General features: G+C 41.1%; 1 protein-coding gene across 1 annotated transcript in view; it reads left to right on the top strand.

The window, feature by feature from the left end:
* LOC141052957 (uncharacterized) overlaps positions 1 to 17,275 on the top strand; it is a 78,901-nt gene extending 61,626 nt beyond the window's left edge. Inside the window, exon 8 of the mRNA XM_073550295.1 lies at positions 16,372 to 17,275. Within this exon, the coding sequence (XP_073406396.1) occupies positions 16,372 to 16,945 (574 nt within the window). The 3' untranslated portion in view covers positions 16,946 to 17,275. The remainder of the gene's footprint in view (positions 1 to 16,371) is intronic.
* The last annotated feature ends 4,713 nt before the right edge of the window (positions 17,276 to 21,988 follow it).

Raw genomic sequence — 21,988 nt, 5'->3', positions numbered from 1 at the left:
AGAGAAGACCTGCTTGCAGTGGATGCTGTCCCAATCCCGTGGAACTTTGGCCTGACTTACGCCTTCCCCCCACTGAATTTAATTCCAATAGTGCTGAGGAAGATCCGGGAAGACAAGGCCCGCACGATCCTGATAGCCCCATTCTGGCCCAGGAGGCCATGGTTTCCTTGGCTGAGGAAGATGTCAGTGACCCAGCCATGGATTGTCCCGGAGCTCCCAGATCTCCTCTCCCAGGGTCCATTATTCCACCCGCATGTATCCAATCTACATTTAGCGGCGTGGAATTTGAGGGGGCACTACTGAGTGGGAAAGGCTTCTCTCCGGGGTTGGTCAACACCCTATTAAAAAGTAGGAAACCTTCCACGACAAATATCTACGTAAAAATTTGGAAAAGATTCTTGTCAGCCTCTGGGGCGGAGATCGGTCAGAGAATCCGTATTGGTCAGGTTTTAGAGTTCCTGCAGAAGGATTTAGAGATGGGTCTGGCCACAAACACGCTCAGAGTCCAAGTTTCGGCCCTAGGGGCATTATACAACTGTAACCTAGCGAGCAACTACTGGGTATCCAGATTCATAAAGGCAGCGTCTAGATCTAGGCCCATCATTAAAAGGAAGCTAGTCCCATGGGATCTGAACTTAGTGTTATCAGCTCTAACAGAAGCCCCGTTTGAACCTATTGATTCTGCCCCTATTAGGGTCCTATCCTTCAAAACTGCCCTACTGGTCGCACTGACATCAGCTAGGAGAGTTAGTGATTTGCAGGCTCTCTCTACAGTAGACTCCCCCTGTATACTCAGTTTAAGGAAGATAGAGTCATGCTAAGACCAGACCCCTTTTATCTACTCAAGGTTGCTTCAAAGTTCCACAGACTGCAGGAAATAGTCCTTCCCTCCTTCTGCCCAGATTCTACTAGCCAGTCAGAGAGAAAACTTCACTCGCTAGACGGAAGGAGATGTCTCCTTGCTTACATTAGGGCCACAGACCCCTTGAAGAAGGACAAATCCCTATTCGTTTCCTTTCAGGGTGTTAGGAAAGGGCTTAGGGTGTCCAAAAACACTTTAGCCAGGTGGATTAGGGAGGCAATTTCTCTGGCTTATACGGCAGGCGGCGCAGAAGCCTTGGAAGGCGTAAGAGCACACTCCACTCGGGCCATGGCGACATCATGGGCAGAGTGCTCGGAAGTATCCATTGAGGACATTTGTAAGGCAGCTACGTGGTCCTCTCCATCTACGTTCTTTAAACACTATAGTTGGATTTAGGCGACTCCTCCGATCTCACATTTGGGAGAAAGGTGCTTGAGGCAGCTGTCCCTCCCTAGGCTCTTTACATCTGTGTAATTCTCTCGTGGTGCTGTCGTGGCGACTGAATAAATGCTTAGCTACTTACCGGTAGTGGTGTTTTTCAGGAGCACACGACAGCACCTTTCCATTCCCTCCCTTTCTCTGTTTTCTCAAGTATGGATCAGCACCTTTTTTCCTCGGAAGTTAGATCTTAGTCACGGGTGTAAAGAGTATTTAATCATTGTGTATATATATGTATATAGTTGCTACTAACCAGGGAGGTCCTCTCATGCTCTGTAATCCAATTGAAGCGAGGGAGAGGGCCGCCCTTTTTGTGTCTGTGGGTTTCCTGTCCCCGAAGGGCGGATCCCCTTTCTCGTGGTGCTGTTGTGTGCTCCTGAAAAACACCGCTACCGGTAAGTAGCTAAGCATTTCAGCCTTGCCAGCTATGTTACTATGAGGGCACTTGGAAAAAGTAATTGCTCAATCCTGTTACATAGTATAAGCGGGGGTCTATTTTACCAATACCGATCAATATTGTGTATAGCAAATTGGTATGGAGATATATGTATACTTATATTAAAACTTAGCTTTTAATGTTATATTAATATAAAAAACTGTGTGTCAAATTAAGGTGCCAAATAAATAGTGATAGTGTCTGTGCAACCGTGCCCATAAAATAAAATTGTATTAAGACGCCTCCTATTGTCCAGATATGAGCGGATTGCAATCCTCTTTGTTGTCTATATAGGCCAGGTATTAATAATACCAAACACTAGCCAGAGAGCATCTCAATATAAATAACACAACACTTTTTAGAGGTTGTCTTAGGTACCTAAAACATCAGTCCTATACTCATTTCCAATATTTAAGGACAATTGTCATTAGAGTGCGAATCATATAAATAAGATATCTATTTCCCCAATATCAGATATCTAATACATTGACATATTTTTTAGGGTCAAAAGGAACAATATATCGCATCTATGGAGTCCAGTATAGTGTAGTGCCTATATTCCACCAAAATACTGCATATTAACTACTCTCATGATGCATTATTAATATGTCCTTATACTCATCTCATGTGTATTAGTCCTATACACTGATGCCTGTATATGCCCTCTTGTGGAAAAGGCCTCCAGTCTTTAAAAGAGCTTCATGTCTGCATTCATCTGGACCGCCTTAATCCAATGCCGTTCTCCCAACGCGTTTCATCTAATCAGGACTCATCAGGGGAGTTTGTGGAGTTCAAATAGACACATGGCGCGCAAATATCGCCCTCCTTTTATATAACTGAGCACCACATTGTATCCTATCCATTTCCGGACGCCGGGTACCTCATTTCCGGTCCCACCATATGCAAAGGCCCATCTCTATCTGCATGCCCCACTTCCTGGGCTCGGCTTACGGCCATTTACATCACTTCCGGTCTCGGAGGTGCAGCGTCATCATAGCGCCGTTCACATGACAAATAGTATCCATGGTAACCCGACGCTGCATATCCTCCATCTGATCGCGCTCTCTGCCGCTATCTCTCAATTGTATCAATAGATTTGTTGATCAATCATAATAGAGGCGGCTGCATCCAGATTAATATAAGAAATTATTCAGACTTTTTCAATTTGCTGAATACCCTATTAATGGATACTTTGCATGGATTCCATAACCATCTTTTTATTCACATTTATAATAGATAGGGAAAAAGGACATATCTACAGTATCCCTCACCAGGAGAAAAATATGAGGAAATCAACTACAGGGAGTCATAATTCAATAGGTATATTGTTACAAAAATAGGGGTCAGTTAGTAGTCTGATCTAATGTTGTATGCTGGACGATGGACACCACGGATCTTCTTGTTATTAGAAGTATAGAGAGGGTGCTCACTAGGGCTCTCCCTGATAAGCCCTCTCTACCTCTTCCCTACCTCACGCGGAGGTTGGCACCCTATTAACCTGCGCAAGTGGCGCCCCCACTCAACGGCGGCTCTCCCTAATATATCTCACCCTATTACTCCCTCCCTACAAGAAGGAAGAAAAGGAGAATATATCGTTTAATCCTTTAGGGTGCATTGTCTGTAGGGTAAAAATCCAGAAAGTCTCTCTTTGGAGGATGTATTTATCCCAATCACCCCCTCTCTGATTTCTGGGTACCTTTTCGATACCTATAAAGCTAGCCATCTTGAGATCTCCCTTATGAGACTGATTAATATGATTGGCTACCGGGGTATCACGTTTATTGATAGTATCCCTATGATGCTCTCCTACCCTTACCCTAAGCTCTCTCTTTGTTTTGCCAACATATTCTACACCACATCTGCACGTCATCTTATATATAACCCCTACAGATCTGCAGTTAATAAATTGATGTATGGGGTATATTTTTCTTGTATTATTACTGCAGAATTCGTTGTTTTTTTCAATTGAGGTGCAGTATTTACAGCAACCACATTTATAGCATCCTTTTGGTTGGGTGCCCAACCATGTGGCGCTGTCAACACTTTTTGGGGGTAAAATGGCTACGGACCAACCTATCCTTTAAGGAACGACCTTTCTTGTATGTAATCTGCGGGTGATTAGAGATAGCTCTTGTGAGGTCCTGATCCATACATAAAATCGGCCAGTGTCGGTCTATTATTTCTTTGATATCCTTGGCTCCGTTACAGTATTTTGTGATGAATCTTATAGTTCCATCATCATCGGCTTTCTGTCCAGGAGTGAGTAGGTCCTTCCTATCCCTAGCCAGGGATGTCCTATAAGCATTTCTTAGGATCCCATCCGGGTATCCCCGTTCTAAGAAACGAGATCTCAAATCATCAGCTTGCGTCTTATAGGTAACCTGATCCGAACAGTTCCTTCTCATTCGAAGGTACTGCCCCTTAGGGATACCTTTTTTCAAGGGAACTGGATGGTTAGATTCCCATCTCAGAAGTGAATTAGAAGATGTAGGTTTTCTATATGTCTTAGTCATAAGGCGTCCATTTTCACCCCGTTCAATCAGAACATCCAAAAATGGTAAACTACAAACATTGACCTCACAGGTAAAACTAAGGCCCAAATCATTCTTATTAAGGCCTTTTACAAAGTTACAAAAGCCCTTCTCATCACCCTTCCAGATTATAAAAACATCGTCCATGTAGCGAAGCCACAGGACAATGTTTTCTACCGCCACTTCTGAGTGCTCTCCAAAGATGGCATTTTCTTCCCACCAGCCCAGGAGCAAATTTGCATAAGATGGTGCACAAGGGCTACCCATCGCGGTGCCCCTGAGCTGGTGGAAGTACTTGCCATCAAATAGAAAAAAGTTCTTTGTTAAACAAAACTCGAGGGCCCTCATAACAAATGAATTGTGTTCCATATATTGTAAGCCTCTCGTTCTTAGATAGTAGTCCGTAGCCATTAAACCCTTCTCATGGGGGATCGAAGAGTACAAAGCCTCCACATCGATTGAACCCAATATCATATTGGTGTCCAACTCGATGTTGTCCAATTTCAATAGAAGATCAGTGGTGTCTCGTGTATATGAGCTCAAAGAGACCACAAATGGTCTCAATATTTTATCAACATATAGCCCTAAATTTTGGGTTAGACTTCCAATTCCAGAGACTATAGGCCTTCCTTTTAATGGTACCAGGCCCTTGTGAACCTTTGGCAGGGCATAAAAAGTCGCCACTACCGGATGTGTGGGAATGAGAAAATCTCGTTCATTCTTATCAATCAATTTTGATTGAAAGGCCCCATCAACCAACATTTTTAGTTCTTTTAAATATATTTCTGTGGGGTTACGTTCGAGTATCTCATACCCCATGGATTTCTGCAGTAAAGAGTAACACAGAGATCTATATTGGGTAACATCCATCACCACTGTGTTACCACCTTTATCCGATGGTTTAATTATCCTGGTGGTATCCCTCTCTAATTCAAGCAGACCATCCATCTCAATTTTGGTAAGATTACGGGGTCTTCGTTTTTGCGATTTTTCTAAGTCCATCAAGTCCCTAGAGACCAAATTAGAGAAAACATCTATGGCACTTATATCATTATTAATTGGTGGCATCCGTTTACTTTTGTTCTTAAAGTCCGTAAAAGGACCTTCGCCATATTCATTAGGGTCCACATCCCCCAAATGATACAAAAATCTGACATCACCCAATAGGTCCTCATCAATACCTAATTCAGTGCAGCTTTTTTTATCTGCATTAATGAAGTATTTCTTCCATTTAAGTTTACGTATGAACAAATTAAGGTCTTTGATAACTTCAAAGCATACAAAATCAGAGGTTGGGACAAATGACATACCCTTACTTAACACCGCCATCTGTTCCTTGTTTAGGGGTTTTGATGAGATATTAACGATTTGGTTATTCAAATGGGGTTCCGGGTATTGAATCGGCTTCTCAGTGGGTAATTTGAGTCTAAAAAATGTTCCCTCTGTGGTGACCCCCGACCTGCCCCTCTACCTCCTCGTATACCTCCTCTGCCTCTTATTCTCCCCCTATTGTTTTTAAATCTACCCTCGGAGTCAGAATATTCGGCCTCAGAAGATGATATATCCGTTTCAGGTTGTCTATTTGGTTTAATATTAGCAACCGTATATGCTTTATTATCTCGAAACTCTTGTAGGTCTCTAATAAAATACTTATGTTTTCTTTCTTTAAGATGGTATTGAAATTTTTCAATAGTATTCTGTAAACTATTTTCTTTTACAGAGAATTCCGTTTCTGCTGAAAATTTTTTTGTAACCTCTATTTGCTCTTTAAGGCGTTCATTAATGGAAATTAACATAGATTTTTCCTCATCTAGGAGTATTCTCATCAATCTTAATGAGCTGTCTGTAGCTTCCTTTTCAAGTTTAGCTGACAACGTTGCGCTTTTGTATCTATAGCCAAAATTAATAGATATTCTAAGGTGTCTAGGTACTATGCCTGCTTTTATGTAGAAAAATATTCAGGATTGAGAGTCCTCAGTAGTTGATACCTTTTAATGGCTAACTGAAAAGATGGTAATACATTGCAAGCTTTCGAGACTACTCAGGTCTCTTCATCAGGCTAGACTAATACAAAATCTGAAGTCACATATTTATGCACAATACAGCCTAGAAAAAATGCAATAGATAAGACAAGTGACGTGAAGCAGAACTATCAATATGGGAGAGGGAGAAACATAAATATAAACATTGGACCAGTTCATAGATAAGGAGTCTGGATGTTTTATGGTCCTCTGATTGGGGTCTAGTTCTGTGTTGCCCTGCAAGGTTTTAAAAGGAAATTCCTTAATTGATGTAAAAAGACATAAATCCATGCGACACATTCATTCCAGCACTGAGAGTGTCAAAGTTCGTCATAAATTTGTACTCCAATTGTACTGCAATGTATTACCATCTTTTCAGTTAGCCATTAAAAGGTATCAACTACTGAGGACTCTCAATCCTGAATATTTTTCTATCTACTGGCTAACACGGTACAAAGATATACATCTTTCCTGCTTTTATGTAGTTTTCCAAACTTTGTACCTCCCACCAAGACGTAATTTGCTCTTTATAAATTTTAGTAAGTTCCTTAAAAGCTGCACTGAATGATGGAATATATTTTTTCTGTGTGAAAGCACCGTCCGAAAACACGTCCTTAGCCTCATTCATCCATTGATTTGTGTCTATCCCTGTGGATAGGAAACCTGCCATATCCAATAGTCAAATAGTATAAGCGGGGGTCTATTTTACCAATACCGATCAATATTGTGTATAGCAAATTGGTATGTCTTATGACTAAGACATATAGAAAACCTACATCTTCTAATTCACTTCTGAGATGGGAATCTAACCATCCAGTTCCCTTGAAAAAAGGTATCCCTAAGGGGCAGTACCTTCGAATGAGAAGGAACTGTTCGGATCAGGTTACCTATAAGACGCAAGCTGATGATTTGAGATCTCGTTTCTTAGAACGGGGATACCCGGATGGGATCCTAAGAAATGCTTATAGGACATCCCTGGCTAGGGATAGGAAGGACCTACTCACTCCTGGACAGAAAGCCGATGATGATGGAACTATAAGATTCATCACAAAATACTGTAACGGAGCCAAGGATATCAAAGAAATAATAGACCGACACTGGCCGATTTTATGTATGGATCAGGACCTCACAAGAGCTATCTCTAATCACCCGCAGATTACATACAAGAAAGGTCGTTCCTTAAAGGATAGGTTGGTCCGTAGCCATTTTACCCCCAAAAAGTGTTGACAGCGCCACATGGTTGGGCACCCAACCAAAAGGATGCTATAAATGTGGTTGCTGTAAATACTGCACCTCAATTGAAAAAAACAACGAATTCTGCAGTAATAATACAAGAAAAATATACCCCATACATCAATTTATTAACTGCAGATCTGTAGGGGTTATATATAAGATGACGTGCAGATGTGGTGTAGAATATGTTGGCAAAACAAAGAGAGAGCTTAGGGTAAGGGTAGGAGAGCATCATAGGGATACTATCAATAAACGTGATACCCCGGTAGCCAATCATATTAATCAGTCTCATAAGGGAGATCTCAAGATGGCTAGCTTTATAGGTATCGAAAAGGTACCCAGAAATCAGAGAGGGGGTGATTGGGATAAATACATCCTCCAAAGAGAGACTTTCTGGATTTTTACCCTACAGACAATGCACCCTAAAGGATTAAACGATATACTCTCCTTTTCTTCCTTCTTGTAGGGAGGGAGTAATAGGGTGAGATATATTAGGGAGAGCCGCCGTTGAGTGGGGGCGCCACTTGCGCAGGTTAATAGGGTGCCAACCTCCGCGTGAGGTAGGGAAGAGGTAGAGAGGGCTTATCAGGGAGAGCCCTAGTGAGCACCCTCTCTATACTTCTAATAACAAGAAGATCCGTGGTGTCCATCGTCCAGCATACAACATTAGATCAGACTACTAACTGACCCCTATTTTTGTAACAATATACCTATTGAATTATGACTCCCTGTAGTTGATTTCCTCATATTATTTTTCTCCTGGTGAGGGATACTGTAGATATGTCCTTTTTCCCTATCTATTATAAATGTGAATGAAAAGATGGTTATGGAATCCATGCAAAGTATCCATTAATAGGGTATTCAGCAAATTGAAAAAGTCTGAATAATTTCTTATATTAATCTGGATGCAGCCGCCTCTATTATGATTGATCAACAAATCTATTGATACAATTGAGAGATAGCGGCAGAGAGCGCGATCAGATGGAGGATATGCAGCGTCGGGTTACCATGGATACTATTTGTCATGTGAACGGCGCTATGATGACGCTGCACCTCCGAGGCCGGAAGTGATGTAAATGGCCGTAAGCCGAGCCCAGGAAGTGGGGCATGCAGATAGAGATGGGCCTTTGCATATGGTGGGACCGGAAATGAGGTACCCGGCGTCCGGAAATGGATAGGATACAATGTGGTGCTCAGTTATATAAAAGGAGGGCGATATTTGCGCGCCATGTGTCTATTTGAACTCCACAAACTCCCCTGATGAGTCCTGATTAGATGAAACGCGTTGGGAGAACGGCGTTGGATTAAGGCGGTCCAGATGAATGCAGACATGAAGCTCTTTTAAAGACTGGAGGCCTTTTCCACAAGAGGGCATATACAGGCATCAGTGTATAGGACTAATACACATGAGATGAGTATAAGGACATATTAATAATGCATCATGAGAGTAGTTAATATGCAGTATTTTGGTGGAATATAGGCACTACACTATACTGGACTCCATAGATGCGATATATTGTTCCTTTTGACCCTAAAAAATATGTCAATGTATTAGATATCTGATATTGGGGAAATAGATATCTTATTTATATGATTCGCACTCTAATGACAATTGTCCTTAAATATTGGAAATGAGTATAGGACTGATGTTTTAGGTACCTAAGACAACCTCTAAAAAGTGTTGTGTTGTTTATATTGAGATGCTCTCTGGCTAGTGTTTGGTATTATTAATACCTGGCCTATATAGACAACAAAGAGGATTGCAATCCGCTCATATCTGGACAATAGGAGGCGTCTTAATACAATTTTATTTTATGGGCACGGTTGCACAGACACTATCACTATTTATTTGGCACCTTAATTTGACACACAGTTTTTTATATTAATATAACATTAAAAGCTAAGTTTTAATATAAGTATACATATATCTCCATACCAATTTGCTATACACAAAGCTCAATCCTGTTACACAGGATTCTTTATGATGTTACATCGGCTCATCTTCATATTCAGGTCCCTGCAATATCAAATCCTCTCAGTGGAGATCTTCTATAGAAGAGAATTCTTCTGGTTTACCCATCAAGGATGACTAGGGACAAAGACAAGATGGCGGAGAGGATGTTACACCTCACCCTAGAGATCCTCTTCTGGCTTACTGGAGAGGTGAGAGATTCTGATGACATCAAATTACATCATGCTTATCTATGGGAATAACAGATGCACTGAACTGGAGAGGTGAGGACTCTGGAAATGTCTGTAGTCAGATTTATTAATGTTTCTCTCCATAACCAGGATTACACAGTAGGGAAGAAGACCTCTAGTGAGCGCTGTCAGGACCCTGTGTCTGAGGGATGGGAAAGACCTCTGAGCACAATCACGGGGCCGCCACCTCATCCTATGATGCATCAGGACATCAATGACCAGAAGATCCTAGAACTCACCTACAAGATGATTGAGCTGCTGACTGGAGAGGTGACACTGCTGGGAATGCTGGGACATTATACAGTAATGCTATGAATGGATTAGGGGGATGACGGTATCATTGTATGTGTTAGATTCCTATAAGGTGTCAGGATGTCACCGTCTATTTTTCCATGGAGGAGTGGGAGTATTTAGAAGGACACAAAGATTTGTACAAGGACGTCATGATGGAGGTTCCCCATCCCCTCACATCACCAGGTAATAGACAGGACTAAACACACACGGCCTATTATCTGTATGTAAAGAATGAATTCAGTCCCTGTATGTGTTTCCTCCAGATCTTTCCAGTAAGAGGACAACACCAGAGAGATGTCCCCGTCCTCTTCTACCACAGGACTGTAAACAAGAAGATCCCAATGTTCCTCAGGATCATCAGGTAGATGGAGGGAAGGTGTCATGAGATCTCCCCTATGATGTGTAGACGGCTGTGAAGATCTTGTGCTCAGTCTTATTTTATCCACCAGTATTATATGTATATATACTTGTGTAATGAGAGCGGTGGAGATGGCAGGATTAGAGCTGATCGTAGATGTGACTTCTACATCTGTCTGTGACTTTTCCAATATCTGTTTCAGGATGAAGATCTGACCCATATTAATACTACAGAGACCTATGTGAGGGGTGATGAGTGGTGTAAACAGGAGATTCTTACATATGACTACCCAGGTGAGTAGTAACCACTAAATGCAGATTTGTTACAGATTCCTCTCAGTCACTGGCTATGGCTGTTTTATCGGTTGTGAAATCCAGCTGTTTCCCGATCATGTTATCACCATTTTGCTGTTAGACCACAATATAGTCCTCCACCCAAAATTGTTCACATTACTTTGGACCCTATAGAGCTTACAAACTGGAGGATTTACCTATCCCCTGGAGTTAGAGGATGATGACTCTTAACTGCCCAGGTCTGTAAACTACGGTACATAGCCAAATGACAGCGTATATAGAATGTGCCGACACGTTAGAAAATCGCTTGAAGAAAAATATTATGATGGACCTCTAAGAGAAAGTGGAGGGTAATGATGCTGCTGCCTTCCCAGAACCCTGATAACTTATTGGATGACTCTATCTTCTCTCCCTTCTGTGCTGCTGAATCTGCTCATATGGCCTCTACAAGACCAGGTCAAGTGTTTGTGGCCAAACTTCGTTTTCATCATTGACAACAGTAATTGTGCAGTGAGGGCCAAGTGTGAATTTTTCTACAATAGCAACAGAGTTTCCCTTTATCCTGACTTTTCAGTTTCTTTTAAAACTAATTTCAAAGAGGATTGCAATAAACTACACATACAACATTATATATCTCTAAGCCGATAGATGTAATATACATTTATTCACGTCTGCAGGAGATGTGTTGGCATGGCTCGAGCCCTGGTTTCTTGGCATCTCACTCCAGGACACAAAATATATTATGTTCTTGATCCTAAGGAATTTGGATTACTGCACAATTGATCCTGAAATTAGGGAGCACAGCTCTAATGGTCCACCATAAATGAATGTACTCCGGTTTAGTGTTGTAGTTTTCCCCTTGAACATACGTTTTTGTTGGGGATATAACCTTTTTTTTTATTCGGTGTCTCCTTATGTGAGTCTACAACTCCTTGGTAGTCGAAATAAAAAGGTCTCCATTACCTTTTCCAAATGCCCGAAATCTAAATTTAAGACACCCCAGCTCTGCACTATTATCAAAAAAAGTTCTCTTTAAATGTCTAATATTTCTTCAAGAAACTCATCTGACGGAAAATATTGTCCCTAACATAGTTTAAATTGCCAAGAGCCACTGAGACCCATAGTCTAATTACTCCAGAGATGTTTCACCACTAGTTACTCATTTTTTATTGGAAAATAGAAGGTTCAAAATAATAATTTCTAACATGAAGGGAACCCACAAAGGTACTGTATTTTTTGGATTATGAGACGCACTTTTTTCCCCCCCCAAATTTGGGGGGAAAATGGGGGTGCGTTTTATAATGTGTATATACCTTACAGGTACTGTTGCTGCAGGCCGCAGGCTGGGATGAGGGGGTGTCCAGTTCTGCGGTTGTCCTCCATTGCAGCTGCGGGTGATGCGGGGTTCTACTGACATTTTGTGAAAGGCCAGAGCCCCGGCAGTTCCTTGGTTTCCTGTGCGGTTGACTCCAGGAAAATGGCCGCATGCACAGATGGAGATCTCGGCACCAAGAGCTCGGGACATGAGATCTCAGTGCATGCGCCGCCCTCGGCGGCAATTTTCCCAGAGTCCACCACACAGGAAACCATGGAACTACCAGGGCTCTGGCCTTTCACAAAATGTCGGTAGAGCCCCGGCAGCACCGGAGACACCCGCAGCATCGGAGACACCCACAGCAGCAGCGGACACCCACAGCAGTACCTGACACCCGAAGCGGCGCGCCGCACATCAGAACATCCTCTTATCCCAGCCTGCAGCATCCACCCCACTCCTGCCTCCTCCAGCAGCGACCCAGGGACCACGATTCCCCGCAGCCACCACCCCGGGTAAGCAATAAGACACATGGATTATAAGAAGCACCACCATTTTATTAAAAAAAAAAAAAAATTCCTATTTTTCTCCTCAAAATTTGGGGTGCATCTTATAATCCAGAACGTCTTATCCGAAAAATACTGTAATAAGTAGTCATAAAATTTAAAATGGTCTAACAATAACCAAACAACAGAAAATTCATGCTGACAATTTATCTTGCCTCCTGATGAGCCTGGTTTGGGTGAAACGCAAGGTTTAACAAGCTACACATCCGATAAGTACCTCTTTCCTTCTGTCTCCATATACTGGCATGATTAATGGCTTTTTCCACCTTGTTACATATATGGGACAGGTTTATATTATCAGTATTAGGGACCTGTGTTGTCTAAGTGTGGGACTATAGATTTTATTAATGTAGACAGTTATATGCTCCCTGGGATAATTCATTTATAATAGGGCTTCCCAGGGATAGCCGCTGTGGAGCGGGGTGCCATATCTGCTGTCAAGTAGGGTGCCAACCTCCACTGTCTAGGCAGGTGTCCAGACTAGAAGACAGTTGTAGTTTCAAAGAGGGGTCCCGTTAATCTTCTCTTTAATTAATTATGATATATTAGTGTTATGCACCTGGGTTTACTCTTTCAGGGATTTAATAAAACCTGTTTACCCATTGCCATTCTGTGCCCTCTTGCCCCGGTTGTTTATCTGTGACAAACCCCAAAGTTCATGTGAGTGGGTGCTTGTCAATACTTATCTAGGGCTTTCCTGCACAGTGAGGGACAGCCGTCGAGGAGCGAGTGCACCATTTGCGTGGTATACGGGAAAGATACGTATATATTTTTTACCGTGTTAGCCAGTAGATAGAAAAATATTCAGGATTGAGAGTCCTCAGTAGTTGATACCTTTTAATGGCTAACTGAAAAGATGGTAACACATTGCAAGCTTTAAGCTTTGGAGACTTCTCAGGTCTCTTCATCAGGCTCAACTAATACAAAATCTGAAGAATCACATATTTATACACAACACAGCACAGAAAGAAATAATGAAATAGATAAGACGAGACGTGAAGCAGAACTACCATTATGGGAGAGTGAAAACAGTTGTGTCCATAAATATTAGAACAGTTCGTAGATAAGGAGTGTGGATGTTTTATTGTCCTCTGATTGGGGTCTGGTTCTGTGCTGTGATGACCAGTAGTCTCAAAAGCTTTCAATGTGTTACCATCATTTCAGTTAGCCATTAAAAGTTATCAACCACTGAGGACTCTCAATTCTTTTTTTTTTAAACTATTTTTATTAATTTAACAATTTTAACAACAAGAAAAAGGTACAGACAGTTACAGTATATTTATGACATTAAGCCAAAATCCCACCTTTTCCTCCCCCCCTCCCCTTCCTACAATTAAGGACTCTCAATTCTAAATATTTGCAAGGTATTTAATTTAGGGTGCCAACCTCTACTGTTAGGTAGGTTTCAAGAAGAGGGCATTGTTTATAGGGATTACTTAGAATGCACTTTTAGTGTGGTATTTTCTGTTGTTTGGTTGTTGTTAGTTATTTTTAAATTATTTTTGTTAAAAGTAAAATTTTATGACTACTTATTACCTTTGTGGGTTCCATTCATGTTAGTCATTTTATTGATGAAGACAGTTGAGTTTGATCATTTCAGTAGATGTGTTATTTTCTATAGTCACAGTTTTTGACAACAGTAGTTAGTGCGCAAAATACTCTGAATTAACCACTTCCTGCAGCCAGTTTTGTATTCCTAATCAGGCCCCATTTTTCAAATCTAACATGTGTCACTTTATTTGGTGATATCTTTGGATGCTTCTTCTGATTCCAGTGATTCAGAATTTTTTTTTCTGTGCCACATTGCACTTTATGTTTTTGATAATTTTAGCTTGATATATTTTGCATTTATTTTTGAAAATACCTAAAAATTGCCAACTAATTTGGAAAGATTTGTACATTTCAAATGTTGAATTTTTATTCTCTTAAAACAGAATTATCACAAAGTAGAATGCAATTTTTTTTTAATAAAATGTTTATATAGCCCCAATTTTTTCATTTCCCTAAAGGATAATAGGAAACAAATGAACCTTACTAATTATTTTCCAACTTCTCCTGAATCTGACAATCCTCTATACGGTTGTACACTACTGTCTGGGCACATGGCAGGGCTCAGATGGGAAGGTGCGCCATTTAGGTACTGCATCACATATTTTGCTGAGATTGTTTGCAGGCACAATGTAACAGGTGCACTGTTCATAGTCACCTGATAGCTCAAAAGATGGCTACCATGAACAGGCTTTGCACTCTACTTCGCTTCTAGATCCAAGGAATTGCATAGATCTGGACTTAGACAGGGACCCTTAGGCTAAAGCCACGGAGTTAACTGCTGTTTGGTGGTGGAAGATTGCAAGAAGAATAGTTAGGTAGCTGGGTCAGCACCAACAGGGCAGAGAAAATGCAAAATTTGATGACGCAGTAGTCAGAGTCACAACCGTAAAGAAATACACTAGACGGGAGCTGAGCACATAGGATTAAACCAGAGGAGAACAAGGCTGTATCTGTCAGTTTCCAGCTATATGCTTCAAGCTGTAGTTGGGTGCATTGTTTTCCAATTGGCTGAAGCAGGCAGCTGATTACTCCACCTGGGCATCGTACACACCCATACTGCCAGACTGGGTGGCACTACTGTTCCCAGCTACTGTAATCTTAGTGGCTGGACATAGTTTTTGCCGCCCAGAGCTTCTGGTTCTGATGGTTGCACGATCACCAACACCGCCTGCAGAATGAATAAGGCGGTTCATGTTGACAGAAGCAGACGTTGTAGGAGCAGATCTCGGAGAAAATGGGCACACCATTTGCAGATGCCCTAATGTGACATAACGGCAGAAAACCAGAGCAGTAAAAAACCCAATAAAGTTACTCCATTTAAATTCTAACTCGTAGTGAGTTAATCTATAGGAGTAGTAACTATTTTGACTCTTTCAGCCTGTTTCCAGAAATTAGTACACAATGGATGTTGTAGAGTGAAGATTGCAAATGTGCCATTTTATTGGCCACCATATAATGCCCAGACTGTGCTCTACAAGAGACACACACCACACATTGTGAAGTGGGTTCTTCTCACTACAGCATTGCCAAATACATGGATGCTAAATGTGGTTTGTCCACACTGCAAGGCTCCTGATGTGAGGGGGAAATATGACTTTGGCAGAGCAGATTTGGCTGGATTGTTCTATGGAAGTCCTGTTGCTTTTCAGGAGAATTTGAGCCACTAATAATGTGGAAACCGTTTTTTTTTTCCATGAACAGATGATGGACCTGAGTGAGGGCTTGTAATTTGGGGAATGAGTAGAAGTTTTTACTAGCATCACTTTCGACTACATAATATTTCTCTGTGGGATATTTTATTCAAAAATAATAATTGATTTTATTCTTGGCAGATGGTTGTCCCAGAAGATCAGAGGGACTGATGACCTCTTCAATTTTTAAATCGGATGACCTTGCGATCACACAGGATTCAATTGAAGTGAAGATCATTACTCCAGATATACCATCATCCCTTCACAACAAAGATTTTTCATCTGATTCTTTGAAAGAGTTCCTGCCTTCTGATTCATTACAGATTACTAAGAAAATTAAAAGTCAAAAAAGAGGCATCAAAAAACAAATTGCTCTTAAAGGAAAACAGACAATTTCACATTCAGAATATGGGAATAGTTTACTCATCGAGACATCTTTTGTTAAACATCAAAAAATTCCCACAGAGAAGAGATTTTTTTGTTCCAAGTGTGAAAAATATTTTAACCGGAAATCAGATTTTGTTAGGCATGAGAGAATTCATACTGGGGAGAAGCCATATTCATGTTCAGAATGTGGAAAAAGTTTTGTATGGAAATCAGTTCTTGTTAGTCACCAGAGAATTCACACAGGGGAGAAGCCTTTTTCATGTTCAGGATGTGGAAAATATTTTGTAGAGAAATCACATCTTGTTAGACACCAGAGAACTCACACAGGGGAGAAGTCTTTTTCATGTTCATTATGTGGAAAATATTTTGTTGAGAAATCGGACCTTGTTAGACACCAGAGAACTCATACAGGGGAGAAATCTTTTTCATGTTCAGAATGTGGAAAATGTTTTGTAGAGAAATCAGTTCTCGTTAGACATCAGAGAACTCACACAGGGGAGAAGCCTTTTTCATGTTCAGAATGTGGAAAATGCTTCGTACAAAAATCAGTTCTAGTTGCACATCGGAGAACTCACACGGGAGAAAAGCCATATTCATGTTCAGAATGTGGGAAAAATTTTGTACAGAAATCAAATCTTCTTACACACCAAAGAACGCACACAGGGGAGAAACCTTTTTTATGTTCAGAATGTGGTAAATGTTTTTTACGGAAATCAAATCTTTTTAGACATCAGAGAACTCACACAGGGAAAAGCCATTTTCATACATAGAATGTGTAAAATTACTGTAAAATGATTGTATTGACTGTCATAAATGTAAAGTTAAAAACCATTTAGCTATCTCTTAAGAAGGGACATGTCACCCTCATATTGAGTATTGATGCATGTATTAATTATAACTTTGGAAAGGAACAAGAGCTCGCACTCTAAGGCTATGTTCACATGTCCAGTAGTGATCTGTTAGAACATATCCAGCAGCTATCCGTTGGCGAAAAAAGTTGTGCAGACACACCTTTTTAGTTTGATATTGAATAACTGATCTCTCCTGAATCCGTTTTTTAATAATATTGAAGTCCATGGAAAATAGATCCGCTAATTTGATATCTGTTTTTCTTTCATTTGTAACCGATCTGCTTTTTGCTTATTGTATTGAGGAAGTAAACACATGCACAAGCCAGGAGCTGAGTGACAGGTGGTTTAAAATGAGTGAGAGGCTGCAGTGGGAAAATGATAAGCTGAGAGAAAGCACCAGCTGGCGATAGCCCAAATCCAGATGTCACAGTCTACCCCATGGAGCAGTAAGTCTAGTACTGTCAACACCTCTATACCTTGTCCCGAGCATTTTCTTCCTTTTTCCGAGCATTCAAAAAGGTCTGCAGACAGTGCCAGTTGCCTGATAACCAGTGGGCTCAATACTTAACCTCAGGGCTATGAGGCAGATCTCTGGACGTGTTCACAAAGTTTCCTTAAGAACAAGGTGGCGACTATGTGTTTATAAAACATGCTCTGATAAGGAAATATCAGCAGACTTGGAAGTGTACTGCAAAAGGTTCCGGATCCTCTAACATGGACTGAACTACAGCTACAGTGATGTGGTGTAAAGACTTAGAACCATTTTGCGCAGTGAGTCCAGCAACTATCAATTGCCACCTTTTGAGGAATTAAAGTACCTGATAGTGAAAAGGTGGAAAACTAATTACTACATCTTTGCCCTGTTGAGGTATAACATTTTTGATGGACCGGGAGCCAAAAGGAGGCAGCCTCGGCAGCACAGATCCCCGATATCTATGAAGACAACCGTACACCTGAGGTGCGGAATTCAGCCATCACCAGCTGGAAAGTGGTAAGCTGGAAACTATTACCTCTGCCAGTCAATTATCGGAGAAGGGGCGGGTCTAGCCTCATCTTTCAGCACTTGGCTTACATTCTGATAGCAGTTGGTGTCTTACCTGCAGCCAGACTGGCTCCATTAGTACCACCTGCCCAGAGAGGCAAAAGAGGAATTTTGCATCCAACACCCAGTGGCCTAATGCATCTGTTCTTTTTGTGGGTGGTGCTGATGGGAGGGTCTGTGAAAACTTGCAACATATTAAGTGGGCAACATGTCACTGTGGGGCTCAAGGACACCGGTGCCAAAGAAACCCTCATCTACCCTGAATTGGTGTCCTCTGCAGACTTTTTCCTTGGCAAGTCCCTGACTTTCACCGGATTGGAGGTGTTCATCCCTTTGCCAATGGCCTGGGTTTCCCTAGAATGGGGTGCAGGGAAGAAGTTGAGGCAAGTGGGGGTGTCTAAGAGCTTCCCCACAAATGCTTTATTGAGAATCGATCTAGGATGGTTGGTCTCTCACTATGTTCCTAACACTCCCAGATCGGGGGCTTCATGAAAAAATAATGTTAATAATGTAGATGTCAATGTTGTGTATGATGATGATGTGTTTCATTGTACAGGAGAACTCAGCCGTCACACTCTGGGTGATGTTGCTGAGGATCCGTCTAAAGTGCAATGGGAATAGGCACGTGGACCATGAGGAAGGTGGCCACATGCAGCTGGCCAGTATCATGACAGGTGGTGACACAGTCGGTAGTAGCAGCCCCATGATTAGCACTGCTCCTGAGGTATTAGGGGAGGATGGGAAATTGGTACCAATAGTGTTTCAGGATGGTGGCAAAGTGTTACTCACAGCCTGTTAGGGTGATGGGAAAGTTTTACATAAAGCCTGTCAAGGTGATGGGGAAAATGTTATGCTGAGCTTGTCAGCATGATGGGAAAGTGTCAATCACAGCCTGTTTGAGTGATGGGAAAGTGTTATCCCCAGATACTGACCCAGAACAGGTCCCAGAGGGTTCCAGTGAGGATGGGGCCTTAACGTCACTTCATGATATCTCTGGCCAGGAGTTTCAGGTGGCGCTACATGCAGATGCCAGTCTAGAGGCACTGAGGGACCTCGCAGAGGAGCTCACCTCCTAGTCCAAGATGAATAGCATATTGTGGGATCCCAAGAGGTTGTGACAGGTGATGGGCTTGGGAGATGATCTGTAAATCGGTCTCCGATGCCATCTCTAAAGGTGGGAGGTGTCATAGGTGTAATGGTAACATTAAAAGCCATCTTTTAAGAAGGGATTTGTCACTCACATATTGAACATTAAAGCATGAATTAATTACAGGAAAAACAATAAATTATACCCACTGGCACTCTACCTTAGGACAAAAAGCACTAAAATAGCTGCAAGTGAAGACAGGCGCTGTGCGAATCCTGTTACATATGTTGCAAACAGAGAGATGCTGAATAAAATTCACGGCGCTAATACTCAGAAAACCCAAAGCAAAACTAGTTGTGCGACAAAAAATGGTTGTACCGTAATGATACACTATGTACTGACACCTCACCGCAGTTGTCAGATAGCGATAGGTTAGGCACTTACTTGTAAGTAGATGCTGGGTAAAGTTGCTGCGTTCCGCTATCAGACAATACACCGCCGTATAGCATCAAGGAGTGCGCTTCCAATGTGCCGCTGATTGCTGGCGTCAGTCTGACATGCGGGGGATGAGAATGGGGGGCGTGGGGGAGCAGAAGTTTACGGCGGGCTCCGGCCGAAGCACTGCAGCCAACACACTGCAGGAAGCTGGGGGCGTGACGTCACGTAGCTGGCTGCTAGACTGGACGGGAAGTGGTGTGGGTCAATACTGAATGACGCATTTCGAGGGACGCGGTCCCTCTTCAAGGTTACAGACATTGGCCCCAAACCGTCCTTATAACCCCCTGCCTCCCGTTTTGACTCCGCCCACACTATTAGAATAATACGCCCCCTCTGTGAATGTAATTGCATGGCTTCACGGCTGCAGAGTAAATGTCATAGATGAAAGATTAGATATAATGTGCAACACATATTAAGATGGCTGAACAAGTGTGAGAATAAAAATATATAAATTAAAACTGTGTCTATGCTTTATTATATTAATATTAAAATTAAGTTAAAAAAGGAAAATTTTTGAAAAAATATATAAAAATAAAGCACCTAATAACCAATAGAAATGTTAGTTTGCAATTGCAATATTTAGAAATCCAATGTTTAAAAAGGGGGGGAAAAGGAGCGAGAGGGTGTTATTAAATAGAATAAGAGGACCCTCATACATTAGAAAATGAGTGACAATAGGGTGGATAAAAAAACTCCTATAAATCCCCTGCACCAAATGTACAGATTAATTTTTTATTAAAAATGCACAAAAATGAGAAAAAAAAATTACAATTTAAAAAGCATAAAATTCAATTTCATAGTTTAGGCCTTTAGGGGCCATAATGTCCAGAAGAAAAGTCCATCTGGATTCAATTCTAGACATCTGTTTCAGAAAATCCCCACCTCTTGGATTGGGACGGACTAGTTCAATGCCGCAAAAGGAGATACCGTGACAGGATCGATTGTGGGTATCCACAAAGTGACGAGATAGGGGATGACCTTTAAACCCCTTATTAATATTATCCAAATGCTCCTTTATACGAACTGTCAGTCTTCTCTTTGTCCTACCCACATAAAAATTATTGCAGGGGCACTTCAATAGATAAATGACTCCCCTTGATTGACACGAGATGGTGGATTTGATATTAAACTCGTTAGTATGATCTGAATCATAGAAAGTAGTTTGTAATTCTTTCTTAATGCGTGTCCGTAGACAGCATGAACATTTGCCACATGGGAGAAAACCTTTTTTTGGAGTCAAAAAGTGGCTCACAGGTGTTATTTTTGAAGGAAATATGGGTTTAGTGGTAGGTGCTAATAAGAGGCCTAGATTTGGGGCCTTTTTGTATATAAATTTAGGGTGAGGCGGTAAAAAGTTGCCAATAACCTTGTCTCTCAACAATAACAGCCAATATTTTCTAATAATTTTATTAAATTTTATATATCCTGAATGATACTGGGTAATAAAAGGTAACTGATAAATTTGTTCCTGAAGACTTGGCGGGTCTTTGTTTGGGATAGATTTATGGATCAAATCATTTCTGGGGATTTTTTTTAATGGTTAATCGGGTTTTCTCTAGTGAGTCATATGCGTAGCCTTTGGCTACTAATTGATGATGTCTAGATTCATTATCATAGTCATCATTATTTGTACAATTTCTTCTGATTCGAGTAAATTGTCTCTTAGGGACATTAGTTAGCCAAATTGGTAGATGGCAACTATCAAGATGAATATAGCTATTAGAATCTACGGCTTTTCTATTACACTTAGTTACTAATTTATTACCTTCAATGAAAATTGTAAGATCGAGAAAATTAACGCTAGTTTGGCTTATGGTTGGCGTAAATTCCAGGCCATAGTTGTTATTATTTAGGCCCAAAAGAAAGCTCTCTCGTGCCAATTTCGAACCCTCCCTGATAAAGAAAATGTCGTCTATGAAACGACACCATAGACCTAGCCCTTTTAATAACTGGCCATCGTTGATATAAATGGATGATTTCCCCCACTTGCCAACATATGTGTTGACGTAGCTGGGCGCAAAACGCGTACCCATTGCAATTCCACATATCTGCAAATAAAATTGTTTTTCATACAAAAAATAATTATGGGTTAGAATAAACTCAATACTTTTCCTAATGAAATTAATTTGATTTTCTTCATAGATCCCCAGTTTGCTTCACATCCTCTTTGATGATTAATCACCGTATATAGCGATTTGATGTCAAGCGTGCCCAAAAAAGTTTGATTTCCACTGTACAGTTTGCAAAATTTGAAGTATGTGTGTAGTATCCTTTAAATATGCTGGTAGAAGGCACATAGATTTTTGTAAATGTGTGTCTACATATTTGGATAGAT

This window comes from Dendrobates tinctorius, unplaced genomic scaffold, assembly GCF_039654945.1.
Source record: "Dendrobates tinctorius isolate UK_male_01 unplaced genomic scaffold, ASM3965494v1 ptg000164l, whole genome shotgun sequence".
In the NCBI taxonomy this organism is placed as follows: Eukaryota; Metazoa; Chordata; class Amphibia; order Anura; family Dendrobatidae; genus Dendrobates; species Dendrobates tinctorius.
The sequence above is the reverse complement of the archived record's forward strand: the minus strand, read 5'-3'. Positions and strand labels throughout refer to the sequence as shown.